The sequence below is a fragment of the Marmota marmota genome, unplaced genomic scaffold, assembly GCF_001458135.2.
Source record: "Marmota marmota marmota unplaced genomic scaffold, marMar, whole genome shotgun sequence".
In the NCBI taxonomy this organism is placed as follows: domain Eukaryota; kingdom Metazoa; phylum Chordata; class Mammalia; order Rodentia; family Sciuridae; genus Marmota; species Marmota marmota.
Window position 1 is genome coordinate 1,196,765 of NW_025999871.1, and position 16,130 is coordinate 1,212,894.

At 43.9% G+C, this 16,130-nt stretch overlaps 1 protein-coding gene across 8 annotated transcripts in view; it reads right to left on the minus strand.

Moving 5' to 3' along the window:
* Rufy1 (RUN and FYVE domain containing 1) overlaps positions 1-16,130 on the minus strand; it is a 56,410-nt gene that overhangs the window by 629 nt on the left and 39,651 nt on the right. For 4 of the 8 annotated variants that reach the window (XM_048784776.1, XM_048784813.1, XM_048784782.1 and 1 more), the window contains exons 12-18: positions 12,164-12,261; positions 9,600-9,719; positions 8,843-8,972; positions 6,498-6,592; positions 4,505-4,693; positions 2,894-2,942; positions 1,054-1,131 (exon numbers count right to left, since the gene is read on the minus strand). In XM_048784776.1, the coding sequence (XP_048640733.1) occupies positions 1,054-1,131; positions 2,894-2,942; positions 4,505-4,693; positions 6,498-6,592; positions 8,843-8,972; positions 9,600-9,719; positions 12,164-12,261 (759 nt within the window). The other 4 variants (XM_015506413.1, XM_048784790.1, XM_048784796.1 and 1 more) reach the window with 3 other exon arrangements.

Here is a 16,130-nt window from a genome sequence, read left to right on the forward strand (position 1 = left end):
TAGAGGACAGGAAAAAGGTAGTCACAGACCCCTAGGGAGATGTGATCTGCATACCCACCCTAATACATTGAGGTCCCTCCCCACAGTGACACTGTCTAGCAATCCCAGTGTTATGGAGATCCTGGTTCATTCTCTGATTGCTGCATTCCAGAGTGGTGACCCAGTGTTTTTAGCCAGCCTTCCTGGGGCATGAGGGAGTCACTCACTTTATAAAATTGTTGCCATGAACCTCTTAGGTGCTTGGGCTCCTTGAGTATGTGACAGACACCAGGTGGGCAGAGTGGGCATCCTCTGCTCTTCCTGGCTCTACAGACTTGTTAGACTAGACCCAGATCTTGAACCAAACCACTCACCTGGGGCCAGTCAGGCCTGCACTGTAGACAGACATGATCGAAAAGGCAGCCTCAAGAAGGGTGTCTCCAGCTCTGAACCTACTGTCCGGCACTGGCAAGGACTCTGGCTTTTCCTTTCCCAAAGGATATTAATAGGAGCAGATGTGGACATGGAACCCAAAAGTGTGTGGACGGGGTTGGTAGTGGCAGCGGGACAGGACTTGCCCTTAAATTCCCAGTGTTGCTTTGTTTGCTTTTCCATACTCAGCTTGTTTTGCTGAGGCTGCTCAAGACCCCTTGTATCCTGGACCAAAGGAGGAGGGCCTAGGAGTCTAACTAGATCCTGGAGGTGGCTATGCAAACAGGCAGATTTACCTGGGGCAAGTGCCCTGACTGGGGCCCCAGTGAGTTTTTGGTGACTTCCCGTGGATTCTGTTTTTGCCTAAATTGGCCAGACTTTGGTCCTGTTGCACACAGAAAATTTGCAATGGTGTACTTCCCTACAGCAGCTGTGTCATGAAAAGGACTGGTGATGAGGGGCCTGTACTGGCCAGGGTCCCCAAAAGTGGGGGGAGCCAGGCTGGACCGTCAGTTACATAGATACGTTGGGGGGAGAATTGCCCATTTGCAGACCAATGAGTGTGATCACATTCTAACATCCGGTTTGACAAGGAACTAGAGCAAGGGGAATCTCAGTGGGTGACAACTCACCCCTACATACCTTTCTCCGGGAAATGGAGAACTCTTTTTCACACTGCTTACAGTGTGTTGCTTCGTCATCTTTCAGCCAAGTATGACCCTGAGGAGAAAGAAAACCTTGGAATTCCATTTTATGTCTTGGCCTCTGATGGGAGAGAAATTACCTGTGTTTGGCTGCATCCACTGTCTCCCTAATCACATCTGGTTTCCCTGTGAGGCATTGCTGCTTTCCTGCCAGATGTGGCCTCATACAAGCTGTAATGTAGGGAACTGCTATGACTGCAGTTGTCATTCATGTGTTCCAGATGGTGCCTGCCCTCTCAGCCTTCTGGTCTGCCTCCCACTGGGCCTTAAAAGATTCTCTAGCATCCTGTTACTTTGAGCCTCTCCCTTGCCCTTTCAATAAATCCCTTTGGCTGACATCACCAGAGTCAGTTTCTGGTGCTTGCTTCTCTTAAGCCATGCCTGAGACACTATCCAGAGTAACTACCTGAACTAACAGAAGGAAGACGGGTAATATCTGAGTGGGACCAGGACAACTGGTGACATGGGTCCCTGGGGAGATGTGCAGCATGTCCTCATGAATGCCCAACCCCCACCCACAGCCCTGGGAAGCAGCTTAGCTCAGTTGTAGAGGAGGCATCTGGGGCTTTGAAAGATGAATTTTGGAAGACTTTCTCTGGGAAAATAGGACATGTCTTTTATTCAGCCTTAGGGACTGGGGTCAGAAATGATGCACTTTTCTGGCCCTTTAGTATCTGTTGGACATAACAGCAGGCCCTTGGGGCTACCAAATGTGTGCCCAGGATGCATCCCACCTCAAAAGAGCTCAAAGTAGTTCCAGGGTCCTGTTCTATGATTTTATTCTCCCTCTAAACAGTTAAGCTGTCACTGCTGTACACTTCTACATATGGTGGGGGATATAAAGGCAGGTGTCTTATAAAAATTACAGCCAAGGAATTTTCAGTTTGTAAGGGAGGGTTGATTTTGTTTTGTTCCCTTGTGCTGGGGATGGAACTCAAGGCTTCATACACATTGAGTGTTGTACCACTAAGCCACATCCCCAGCCCTGGGGACAAAGTAAACTTATGTTACATAGAAGTTCATACTGCTGTTAGTTGCTGTGACAGTTTTTGCTTCTCACCTACTATTGTACATGGAAGTTAGATACAGCAATGTTGAGAGTCTCTGTTCTGGACACACAAAGGGTGACAGATGGAGGAGGACTGCTTTGGCACTGCTGCCAAAGCAGAATGGAGTCAGAAAAGCTCCTGCAAACAGGGGGGCTGCCCTGCTTTGAATAGCCTGTGTTGGAGGCCACGCTGCAGAGCTGCCTGCCCTGGGAGTGATGGCAAGCCTAGAAAGTTTGCCTTTGCTCCCGTTCTCCACAGCTAGCACACACATGGATTCCCTGCTTGTTCCTGTTCTTAAGTGGTATGTCGCATTCTGCCTCCCCCAGAATTATCTAGAATCTTTCAGTTGTCCAGAAACAACTCAGGATTTGGTTTAAAGTTCCTGGAAGTGACATGGTGCTCTGCAATGGGGCCTATATCATGATCTCTGGTTCTTAATCTGGGGGGGAAAATTCCAGCTTTCTTCCTTCCACATTTTCCTTCCTCTGGGGTACCTGTCATCTAGGCCTATTTTAAAGGTACAGCTGATGGCACAGGAACTGCAATCAGAAGATCTAGGTTCCAGCTCACACTTGTCCACTTGTCAGTCATTGCCACTGTCAAGTGACATGAAACTCTTGTCTTCACCTCCACTGCCTCAACCACGTTCTCATCCGATTGGGGAACACATAAATGCACATACTCATGGCAATGAGTAGTGATTCTTATGCTAATAACATAATCTAATACCTTAAGTGCCTTATTTACTTCTTTTATGTCTTCCATCTTCAGCTTGGACCTGGAGGGCAAAAAAGAGATAATTTTGTAGCAATGAGAGGTTCTAGAATTTTAACAAAACTAACTGCAGTGACTGTGGGCTCTGTGAAAACACTAGGACTAAGAAGTGTCATCCCAGACACTTCATCACACTGGCTTATGTGTAAATAAAATGAAACACTCTTTTGAGGCTGAGCTTGGAATCAAATCTGGGCCAAGAATAGACTATAGCCTGCAAGGATTTGAAAAGATTTTAAAGTGGTTCCAATCATTTAAAAATTGATAATGATCTCATAGAAGCCCAGGTTTCTGGCTTCTTTGGATCTGTGACGTGCTTGCAGTAGGGAAAGGCTTGGTTTATCTCAATTCTCCCTGGCCAGTATTCCAAGAGGCAGGCTCAACAGGCATGGTCTTGTTTGTTTTGGAACTGAGGATTTAATTCAAGGGCACTTAACCATTGAGCTATACCTCTGGCCTCTTTTTTTTTAAATTTTGAGACAGGAGGGCTGGGGAGATAGCTTGGTTGGTAGATTGCTTGTCCAACATTAACAAGGCCCTGGATTCAATCCCCAGCACCCCCCACCCCCAACACACACCAAAAAAAAAAAAAAAAATTGAGACAGGGTCTCCAAGTTGTCCAGGCCAGCCTTGAACTTGCAGTCCTCCTACTTTGGCCTCCCAAGTTGCTGGAATTACAGGCTTGTAAATGACCACACTTGGCTGGTCATTTGTTCTTGCTTCATTCATTCTCCACTCTGTTGTTAGGAATAATTATTTAGTTGTTCACATAAGAGACAGGACTGAACATGGTCTAAATTGGCAGAACTAAATCAAATAAAATCAAACTATGCATTTGCAGTTTGGGGGAAGTCTGAGCCTTTCTTAAAAGCTGAGATCAATCAAAATTGACATTAGATTAGGGGCTGGGATGTGGCTCAAGCGGTAGCACGCTCTCCTGGCATGCGTGCGGCCTGGGTTCGATCCTCAGCACCACGTACAAAGATGTTGTCCACCGAAAACTAAAAATAAATATTAAAATTTTCTCTCTCTCTCCTAAAAAATAAATAAATAAATAAATAAATTGACATTAGATTAGACTGTCAAAATGGCAGGTCTCTGGGGGAAACAGGCCAGATTGCTAAATGAGGGATTAGAAAATAGCATCAGGCATTCACTACTGATCCTGCAGACAGCTCCTTCCCTCCCCTATTCAGTTGCAGAAATAGGCCAGCATGCTGACAGGATCAGAGACTGAGACCGTCCAGATGGACAGGCTTTGGCAAATTAGGTCATGATGGCAGTCTGAACACACAAGAATTCTGGAAAACACAACTCAGGAAGCACCCAAATGTCGCCAAGATACAGGAACTTTCTTAGCTGGTAAAGGGGTCTGAGAACAGGTTTTTCCTCTTCTGGCACCTGGTACTGGCTTGCAGGAGGGAGAAAGAACAAGGGGAGACAGCATGAAAGCAACTCCTGAGATGGTCCTGTCTGGGTTGCACGTGCCTGACCTTGCAAAAGCTACAGAACTCAGCTGTGAGCAGCATGGTGACTGGGACATTTCCAAGATCAAAGGCCACTGACATTTTTGAGGTCTCTGGCTCATTAGAAGGGTAAATTCTAGCTGTGCCTTGAGTTTGTCCAGTGTGAGAGGACAGGTAGGAGGAAGCATGGTGCATGCTCCTGGCTGCAAACCCAAGTGGCCTGCTCTGGCCATCCCCAAGTTCCAAGTCTGCTTCTGGTGAGTGTTCCTGAGGTGCCTGAAGAACTGGCCTGTGACTGGAAAACAAGGAAAGACATTTGGCTCTGCCATTTCTCAAGGAACTGCCCCCAGTGGGGCAGAGGCCAGAGCAAGATGATTACCCAGCCAGCTGAGAGCATTGCAGGACACTCAGCCCCAGAAGATGGCAGGGATGAGGGTAGGAGGGGGCTAAGCAGCAGCCCTAAGCTTGTCTAAGCCCACACTCACAGTCGGTGGGTGAGGATGGAGAATAGGCAGCATCTTCATCTGCATGTAGGAATATACAGAATATGTTCCCACCAGACCTGTCTTTTATTTTTATTTTTTACTACACTGGTGAATAAAACCAAGGGCACTCTACTACTAAGTTACATTCCTGTCCTCTTGTATTTTTTAAATTTTGAGATGAGGTCTTGCTAAGTTGCTGAAGCTAGCCTTGAACTTGTAATCCTGTTTTGGCCCCCTGAGCAGCTGGGAATACAAGTGTGTGCCACCATGCCTCTTATTTTTCTTAAAAAATGGAAGACCTTTGCTGGGCACATGCCTGTAATCCCAATGGCTTGGGAGGCTGAGATAGGAGGATTGCGAGTTCAAAGACAGCCTCAGCAATGGTGAGGCGCTAAGCAACCAGTAAGACTTTTTGTCTCTAAATAAAATACAAAATAGGGCTGGGAATGTGGCTCAGTTGTTGAGTGCCCCTGAGTTCAATCCCTGGTACCAAAAAAAAGAAAAAAAAGACCTTTGACCTTTCTATACTGAGAAGAAAAAAATTCCAAGTTTGTACACACCCACATGCAACATGAATGTTTCTAGCTTATTCTAATTTTCGTTCCCATCCATGGACCTGTGATGGCCACATAACACCTCAGCCCAAGCTATGCTGGTTACCAGGCCCCTATCTCTATGGTCATGGCACTTGTGTTAAGTGATAGTCCAAGACTTTGGAGAGCAGAAAGTAAACTCCTCAGGTCTCTGGGAGCTATGCAGAAAGAGGAACTTCCTCTGATAAGTGGTCCCACTGGGTACCATCTTGCCCCTTTGGGGGCTAGACACACCCGTGAGGTATATAATAGGACAGCAGAGGTAGGAGGTAGACTGACTCCTGATTTTTTTTTTTTTAAAGCCAGTTTGAGTTGGATTTCTATCACTTGCAACCAAGACAGACTTAACCCATAAGAAGAAATATCTATCCACTCTTTGAAAATTGAATTATTGTAGAAACGGACAAGGTCTAAAATCTGCAGTGTGACCTATTTCCAGGGCCATGTGTGCAGAGCAATCTATCCAGACTGGGACACTGGGACACTGTGTAACCCTGTCAAGGCTACCAGGGTCTGTGCACCATCAGAACCTGGCAGAAAAGAGCCTCTGGTGGATCCAAGTGTCAACTCCCAGAAAAGGCAGGTGGGCAGGGCTGGCCAGTGTGCTGGCTGCATGGCAGTCTTTCTTAAACCACCTCTGTTCACTCTGGCCTGACTGTAAGTTGACCCAGCATCATCCTTAGGATCTAGATGTTAAGTTTGTGAACATGAGTGTTCTGGTCAAAAGAAAAGAATATTCACAATAAATTAATCAATAGCTGATTAAAATCCCCATAGTTGATATCAGGGCTTGATTCCCTAGAGGCCTGACTTCCTAGGAGGTCACCCTTGAAAGCAGACAGGCCTCCTGAATAGCCCTGCCTCCTCCTAACAACAGGAAATAGGTTTGGGTGAGGTGGGCAGACTGGACTTGTGTGATACTTCTAATGGAGAGGCTACAGCAAGCCTGCTAGACCCAAGCCTGCTAGACCCAGCCCTGCGCACCAGGGGAAGGTGGGGGAATCAGGATTCTTACTGGCTGAGGTGCAGTCCCATTTCCTGGAGGGCTTGTTCTTGCTCATCACAGACCTTCTGTAACTCTACCTTCTCCTCTTGGAGTTCTCGCAGCTCCTAAAATGGATAAGCCAGGTCTGATATAGAATCACATTGTCACTGCACACCACTTAAGATTTAGTAGCCAGATCAACAAGAAGATCAGATTTTTGTTTTTTTTTTTGGGTGCCTGGAGATTGTACCCAGGCTTTTGTGCTAAGTAAGTACTCCACCACTGAGCTACACCAATAGCCCTTTTCACTTTATTTTGAGACAGGGTCTTGCTAAGTTGCCCAGGCTGGCTTTGAACTTGCGATCCCGCTGCCTTGGCCTCTGCAGTAGCTGAAATTACAGATATGTGCCACCACATGTGGCTATATCAGAAAATCTTGCAAGAGCAAAATGTCGTTTGTTGCATTATTGTCATTTAAGACATTAGTGGATTATTTTTCACCCGCTTATTAAGAATGGGAAGCTGAAAAGTGAGTGCTATTGTAGGGGCTCTCAGCTGGGGACAGGGACATGGGACAGAGAATAACCACATTAAAAACAGTTATCCTTACAAGGCAAGTAAGGCTTTGCCTGGGCTTCTATTAAAGACAGACATTTTTATTTGTTTATTTGGTGGTGCTGGGTATTGAACCCAGGACCTTGTGCATGCGAGGCAAGCACTCTACCAACTGAGGTATATCCTCAGTCCAAGACAGATATTTTTTAAAAGCAGCTATTTTAAAAAGTATATAGGTGAGTCTTATACAAAACTATATGAAGGTGCTGGGTGCAGTGGTTATATACCTGTAATGCCAGCAGCTTGAGGCTGAGGTAGAATACCAAGTTTGAGTCCACTTAAGACTGTATGAAAAGCTATGTGAGGGAGGGAAGCTCAATGGAGGACACAGACTGTGATCTGGGACCAGCACACCTGGCAAGGCCAGAATGGAGACACAGGGTTTTCGGGCTGATGGGAACAACAATGAGACTTAGACCAAGCAGTGAGCAGCTTCCGCAGACATGCCCCCCTGTACCTTGGGAACCTACAACCTATCAAGGGCTCAAAGGCATCCTGAGGCTTATTGGTGATGTCAGACACATTGTTTCTTTTGTTGGGGGACGGGTGGAGGAGGTATTTCAAATACAGACCAAAATATTTTGAGGAGGAATAGAGGAATATGTTCTGTGATGCAGCATAACTTTCTAAAGGTCCCTTCTTGTCCTCTACTTCCTCCCTCATCCCCTCTGAGTCCTGCAGAACCTTTCCCTTCTGCAGCAACTTAAGACACTTTCTAACGGCAACCAAGAGAACCTCTTGGCTCTAACTGCATAGCAGTATCTACTACCTCATCAATGCACAAAACCTAGGTCTGGAAGCTGTGTTGGTGACAACGGACTCTTGTGACTGGAAGGTATGGTGAAGGCAGTGCACTTTTTTGGCTCAATCCTGCTTGGGAACCTGTTGTATGACCCCCCCACAACAAGGGAAGACCTCTGCAAGTCACAGTACACCAGGCTGGAACTAACTTTATCCAGAATGGTAGAAACTTCTGGGAAGCTGGCTGACTATATTAGGGAAAACATTTTCAGATTACCTCGTAGTTTCCTGAGAGGTGTCCAATTCTATAACCAGGCAGTGATGCCGTACTAGCACCCCCTCTTCTCTTGCTCACTGAAGCCTCAGGATCCAGGACATATCTTCAAACAAGTTGGGGCCTCCAGAGGACAGAGGTGATACCAGGGAAAATGCATGCCTCAGGTTTTCCCTAGGGCTTATTTTGGGCTCTGGTTCAGTCTGCTTCCTAGAGATGACCTGACTCTGGACAGAGTGGCTGGCCAACCTCTGGGGTGAAAGTATAGACTGGCATATGTTCAAAAATATTGAACTCTCCTACAAATACTCTAGTTTTCTTTCTGCAAATCTGCCACTGGCTCTCCACCAGTAGATGGTGATTGTTCTCAAATGAAATGGACTGCTGGCCTGAAAGGTACCCTGCCAAGTCTCCTGGGCTGTCTTTGCTCATTATTCAAGCCTCTGCTTGTCAGTTTTTCTCTTCCCAGATCCTCTGCCTCACTGTGAGGAAACCCTCCTGTTTTATTCTTTTCATAGCACTTAACATTCTCTGAGTTTATTTGGTTGGTGGCTTATTGACTTATGATTTGTCTGTACCTTTTCCTCAGATGCTTTGCTGGGTTGGGAACAGCAAAAACAAACCCTGGAACAGGGCCTGGCTCCCACACAAAGGGCACATGGAGGAGTAGGCAGGAGCACCTCTTTAGCAGAGGAGCATGGGGACTGCTGGATGCTCTTTTTCTCTCAAGGAAATTTCACCTTACCTTCTTTAATCCTTCTACTTGCTGTAGTTCTGTTCGGAGCAGAGAGGAGGTGTCTTTTTCATGCTGTAATTCTCGCTGAAGAGCTTGTCTTTGCTCTTTTTCTGATTTCAACTCTTTCTCTAGACTTGAACTGTTTTCCCAAAACAAAACCAGTTAGTCTCAATGGAGGTTTTTCATAGAAGATTCACAATTCACTCCACAGGGAAGGGAGTACCACCTGAATTTCCACAGGGGCATCTAAGCCCTTCAACAAGGTAGTGAAGTCAGGTTTCCTTTTCCCTAAGGGTCACCTGCACTTCCATAAGGACTAGGAATGCTAGTATTCACACCACACGAGTGAATACTCTTCCTGAGATAGAGACCTGAGGGTCAAGAAAATTCAGTATTTATTCTGCTTATGATAGCCTATAGACAGCCAAGAATATGGGAGGAAGGAAGCAGAAGAAGGTGATCAAGGTCAGAGATGACATTCCACTTAAATCCTGACTCGTCTCTCTCACCAGTTGAGTGGTCCTGGGTGGGGTCCCTGGAATCTGCTTCTAATATCGTTCGTCACATGGGGAAGAGCTATGTCTTTTCTCTCATTATTGTTTTTACACTTAGCATATATGATCTCATCCTAATCCTACATTTGCTGGGTAAACTCTGGGGTAGAACACTATTGGTTCCCAATTCTTCCTGGAGATGAGAAAAAAGATTGGAAGCCACCTTCCCAGTCCTCCCCAGCATGCTTCTGCCTACCATAGCTCTTTCCTACCATTGCTCGTGAAGTTGTGACAGCTGCAGCTGCAAGGCGCTGACCCTCCCGCCGAGCTCCTGCTGCAGCTTGTGGCTCCGCTCCTCTGCCCCCTGTCTTGCCCTTTCAGAATGCTGTAACCTAGAGGCAAGCACACGCATGGACTCCATCTTTGTAAGGAAAGGGTCATCTCAGTTTAAGGTACAATTATCACTGGCTTGAATATTTCCTTTTTTTTTTTTTTTTTTTTAATGAGTCAGTCTTGCTATGTTACCCAGGCTGGTACTGAACTCTTGGGTTAATGCAGTCCTTCGGCCTTCTGAATAGTTTTTTTTTTCTCTCTCTCTCTCTCTCTCTCTCTCTGTGCATGTTAGTGTTACAGAAAATTGAGTTCAGGGCTTCAAGTATGCCAGGCAAGTGCCTTATCACTAAGCTACACCCCCAGCCCAGTGAATTTTTTCTTTTAAACACCCCCAGCCCAGTGAATTTTTTCTTTTAAAACTAACTTACAGTCTAACTGACTTGTGTGTGTATATGTAGAGTCTTAGCACCTGTATAGCAAGACACAGATACTCCACAACCAAGATACACAACAGTTATATCACTCCAAAACCCTAGTTTTGTCCCACTGTAATCACACCCTCTCTCCATCCCAAACTTGTGGCAACCACTCATCTGTTCTGGGACACTATGGCATTACTTTTTTGAGAATGATATAAATGGAATTATACTTTATGGAACTTTTTAAGACTGGTTTCTTTTTCTTGGAACAATATCTTTGAGATCGACAAAATTTTTTGTGTCAGTGATTTATTCCTTTTAATTGCTGAGTTATATTTCATTGTATAATTGTACCAGTTTGTTTATCTACTCATCCAATGAAGGACACTGGGATTGGTTCTAGTTTTTGACAATATGAATAGAGCTGCTGTAAATATTTGTGTAGTGGTTTTTGTATGGATGTAAGTTTCATTTCTCTTTCGAATATGTCTAGGAGCACAATTATTGGGTCATGTGATAAAGATATTAGTTTTTTTTTGTGGGGGGCAGGTACTAGGGATTGAACTCAGGGGTACTCAACCACTGAGCCATATCCCCAGCCTTTTTTTTTTTTTGTATTTTATTTAGAGACAGGTTCACACTGAGTTGCTTAGTGCCTCGCTCTTGGTGAGGCTGGCTTTGAACTTGAGATCCTCCTGCCTTAGCTTCCAGAGCCACTGGGATTACAGCTGTGAGCCACCGTGTGGCACAGATGTTTAGTCTATTTTCCAAAGTGGTTGTGCCACTTTGTGTCCCATTAATTATGTATGAGAATTCCAACTGCTCTGTGTCCTCATCAGCACTTGGTACTGTCATTAAAAAAAAAAAAAAAAATTAGCTGGGTATGGTACTACTTTCTTATAGTCCCAGGTACTCAGGAGGCTGAGGTGGGAGGATCACTTAAGGACATTCTGGACAACATAGTGAGACCTGGTTTCAAAAAAGAAAAAACAAAACAAAACAAAAAAAACTAGCTGTTCTGATAGATATGTGGGATCTCATCATTTTACTGTTCATTTCTCTAATGGCTATTGATACTGAATATCTTTTCATGTACTTATGTTCTGTTCGTATGTCCTCTGGTGAATATCTGTTTAAAACTTTTGCCCATTTTTTTTTTTTTTTTTAGTTGTATTGGACACAATACTTTTATTTTATTTATTTTTATGTGGTTCTGAGAATCGAACCCAGGGCCTTGCATGTGCTAAGTGAACATTCCACCACTGAGCCACAACCCCAGCCCCACTTCTGCCCATTTTTAAATCAGATTGTTTGCTTGAGTTTTTAAGAGTTCTTTATAGATTCTGGATACAAGTTCTTTGTCATATGTGATCTGTAAATTTTCTCCAAATTTACATCTCGCCTTTTTATTCTCCTATGTCTTTCACAGAATGAAAGTTTAAAATTTTGATAGTCTAATTTATCAAGTTTTTCTCCTATGAATTATGCTTTTATGCTACACCTGCAAAAAAGATCTCTTTACCTACCCTAACATTATGAAGATTTTTTATGTTTTATTCTAAAAGTTTTATAGTTTTTAGTTTTACACTGAAATTTATGATCCATTTTCAGTTAACTGTTATAGACACATGAGGTGTAGACTGAGGTTCCTTGCTTTGCGTATGGGTATCAATTGTTCCAATATCATTTACTGAAAAGACTCTCCTTTCTGTACTTGTACTCTCACTTTTGTAAAAACAAGTTAAGCATATTTGTGTGGTCTATTTTTGGAATTTACTGTGATCCACTGATGACTTGATATATAAATGCGAAATATCAAATATTAGCGAGAAGGCACTCATTATATGGTTCTAACCCCTGAGAGGACAATTTGATTTCACAGTGACCAAAAGGCAGATTAACTGATTATGTGCTTAGGTCACACTGCTGCATCCAGTCCTCTTGTTGGGCAAGATTATGAGTCTGGAAAAGGGAAGTCACCTCAACTTGTCTGTACTCCTAAGAGGCACTATGAGTAGGTCTCTAGGCCCCCAAAATGCCTAGCATGTTCTAGGGATGGACTGTCTGCCAGGGGAAGTGATTACCTTTCTTCCATTTGTTTCATGCTAGACATAACTTGATTTGTTTTTCCTTCATAAGATGTGATGGCTTCATTCTTCTGTTGTAAACTGCTCTCTGCATTCTAAAAAAGCAAGGAAAAGGGTTCACATTGCTGCCCACCTTTCCCCCTATGTCTGTTCCACATTATAAATAGAGTCTAAATGTTAACCTTGCATGTTTTAACACTTTCAAGAATACTGCATTAATTGCTGCTCTTCCCTAGATCCTTGGAAGACAAATTAGGTCAAGGTTCTTAGCTCTGCTAACAGGAAGAAGAGCAAAGAGGGAGGTACTGGAATCTGCCCCTCCATAGCTAGAGCAGACTCAAAGTGTTCCTGAGCTGTCCCCTGTGCCAGGAAAATCTGCCAATTCATCTGACACCTCCTTTCAGCTGTCTCAAGGGAGGCAATGATAGTCCCATTTCTCCCATTAAAAGAGGGACGCTTAGAAAGAGAAAGCAAGTAGCTGAAGGTTAGAGGGCACATGAGGAGTGAGGCTGGGTTTACTCCCAAACCTGTATGACTTTCTCAGTTTAGGCTTTTAATCACAACACATTACAAGTAACCAGGAGGGGGCACTCTTTTATGTTTACAAGTGACACCTTGAAAATAAAAGGACACAGACAGGCTGAAGAGACATTAGTCCTAATAAATTCCTGAATAACATCCAGCCTATACTCTCTGACCGCCTACTCAGAAGGCTGAGGCAGGAGAATCCCAAGTTTGAGGCTAGCCTCAGCAACTTAGCAAGACCCAGTCTCATATTAAAATTTAAAAGGGCTGGGGATGTGTAGCTCAGAGGCAGAATGCTCCAGGGTTCAATCCCCAATACTACAATAAAACAAAACAAAATTAAAATAAAATAAACACTATGTGGTATTTCTTTTTTAAAAATTTTTTATTAATTATTGATGGACCTTTATTTATTTATTTGTTTATATGTGGTGCTGAGAATTGAACTCAGTGCCTCACGCATGCTAGGCAAGTGCTCTACTACTGAGCCACAACCCCAGCCCATTATGTGGTATTTCACTACACTGAAGACACATCATCATTTTTAAGTGCTGTGAAAAGAAAGAAAAACAAACAAACAAACAAACTGAAACACGACATGCCATTGACTGTAAGAAGCATCTTGATTTCAGGGATACCAAAATGTGAAAAATGTGCCTCGTGGATGATGAAGTACTTCTGTCAAATATGAGAGGCACAGTTAATTTTATTTTCGTGTGTTATGGTGCTGGGGATAGACCCCCCAGGGCCTCTTAGATTCTAGGCAAGTGCTCTACCACTAAGCTCCTCTTCTAGCCCCCTAGAGTAGTTCTTGTGGCTAATTTCAAACTTTAGTAAGTGTTTTTTAATGAAATAAAGACAAAACAAACGAGCATCATTTCAAAAGTTGAAAATGAGTTATAGTGCAAACCTGCAAAATGAGAAAGCAGAATATAATGAAGGAGAGGGTGGTCTGTTTTTTTCTCACAGCACGTTTTTTTTTTTTCCTTGGTACCAGGTGGTTGAACCCAGGGGCATTAAACCACTGAGCCATCTCCCCAGTCTGCTTTATATTTTATTTAGAGACAGGGTCTCACTATGTTGCTCAGAGCCTCACTAAGTTGATTGAACCCAGTGCCTCACTCATGCTAGGCAAGTCCTCTACCACTGAGCCACAACCCCAGCCCACTATGTGGTATTTCACTACACTGAAGACACATCATCATTTTAAGTGCTGTGGGGGAAAAAAACAAAAAACAAAAAAACTGAAACACATCATGCCACTGACTATAAGAGGCATCTTGATTTCAGGGATGCCAAAATGTGAAAATGGTTGGCTTTGATCTCATAATCCGCCTGCCTCAGCCTCCTCAGCTGCTGGTTATTACAGGCTTGTGCCACCATGCCTGGCTCTCACAACAGACTGACATGAAATGTATGGGTATTCCCATACCAACAACCCATGCTGACAACAAATGGTATCCTACAGTTCAATTCAATTCTGATACTAATTATGCAGAGTTAGTACCCACAGGTGGAAAAGTCCCCAAAAGACTGCCCTTACTTCCAACACTAGTGGGTCCCATTGCTGATACCCACATTTAATTCTATTGATACTGTTGATGAGTATGAGAAGGTGCTATGGGCACACAGACAAGCATGCAGGAGAATGCTGTGTGAAGAAGACAGCAGAGATGGGGGTGATGATTACCAAGAAAGGAATGCCAGGGTTGCCAGGAACCAGCAAAAGCTAAGAAAGGGGAATGGGAAAGATGCTTCCTTATAGCTTCCAAAATACTAACTCTGCTGACACCCTGATCTTAGACCTCTAGTCTTCAGGATCCCGAAACAGGAAATTTCTCTTAAGCCATCAGTTTTTGGTTCTTTGTTACAATACCCCTGGCAAACTAACACAATCTACTATCAAAACATACTGTAAAGCTATGGTTATTCAGACAATAACCATCAAACAGAATAGAAATGTCAGAGACAGCTGGGTGTGGTGAGTGGCCCATGCCAATAATCCCAGGGACTCAGGAGATTAAAGCAAGAGGATCTCAAGTTCAAGGCCAGCCTGAGCAACTTACTGAGACCCTGTCTCAAAATAAAAAATAAAAAAGTATTTGGGATATAGCTCAGTGGTAAACTGGGCTTAATCCCTAGTACTGAAGGGGGAAAAACTCTCCAAGAGGTATTTAATATTATCACGTGCCTCAAAATGAGGAAAATGATGAATTCAACTGTGTACATTTGAAGCCTAAACTGGAAAGGGTCTGAAGTGAAAATAAGTGGATACAATTTTAAGAGGAACAGAGAGTAACTTGGATCACAGTGCTGCCATAATAAAAGTCTAACATATGTGCAAGTGACTCAGCAGATGGGTTAGCGTTGCCAAAGCAGAAGCAACAAACCAGAAAGCTGGGGATCCTTGTTAGTTATGGCAAAGCAGTTAGTAAAACTATCACTCACCTAAACTTGGAAAACAAAGCACTTGTCAACTATGCTGGTGCTCCAGGAGAAGTGGCTGAGAAGAGCCAGAATGTTAATACGTGTTGGCTATCCTTGCTATCTGGGCAAGGTGCTGGGAATAGGGAAGAGCCCAAAGAGTTGAGGTTTGTAAAGCCAGCTGTTCTGGACCTTACAATATATGAGATAAGACTAAAAACTGAGTAATAAAGGCTCTATAAAACTTCTCACATGGAGCCAGGCACAGTGGCACATGCCTGTAATCCCAGCCACTCGGGAGGCTGAGGCAGTAGGATCCTGAGGTCAAAGCTAACCTCAGCAAAAGCGAGGTGCTAAGCAAATCAGTGAGACCCTGTCTCTAAATAAAATATAAAATAAGGCTGGGGATGTGGCTCAGTGGTGGAGTGCCCCTGAGTTCAATCCCCAGTATCCACCTCCATCGACCCCCCAAAAAGCTTCCCACACGGTACAGGGATACAGTTCAGTGGCAAATTACTTGCCTAGTATGCATTAGGCCCTGGTTTTAATTCCCGGCACTAAAACAAAATTCTCAAGCAGCAAAACTCAGATCAAATTTCGTTTTCTCACACCTAAAACTATTGTTTTGGATTATCTGCTGTTAATAGGACGGAGAGAGAGAGACACACACACAAAACAGACATTCATAGAGCAATGACACAGGTATGAGAACTGTATTCAATGAACTCTGCTCACTGACAGACCAGAAGTGATGAATGAGGCCACTGTACTGTCAAAGGAGCCATGAGTCTGGTCTGAAAATTTCTTGTGGCTGTTTGGTTCCTATTACAATTGCCATGCTGGCAAAGTGACACCAGCAAAAAGCTGGCCATCAAACCTGCTTTTTGTCTGTGGACATGGTCTCTTGACTCCCCCTTGAATATTACTGAGGAAGATGGTGGACTTTAGGTAATATAGAAGCTCTTTCAGAAGGCAGTACCATAGAAGCAAGAAGTGCTAAGAAACAGCCTACCAT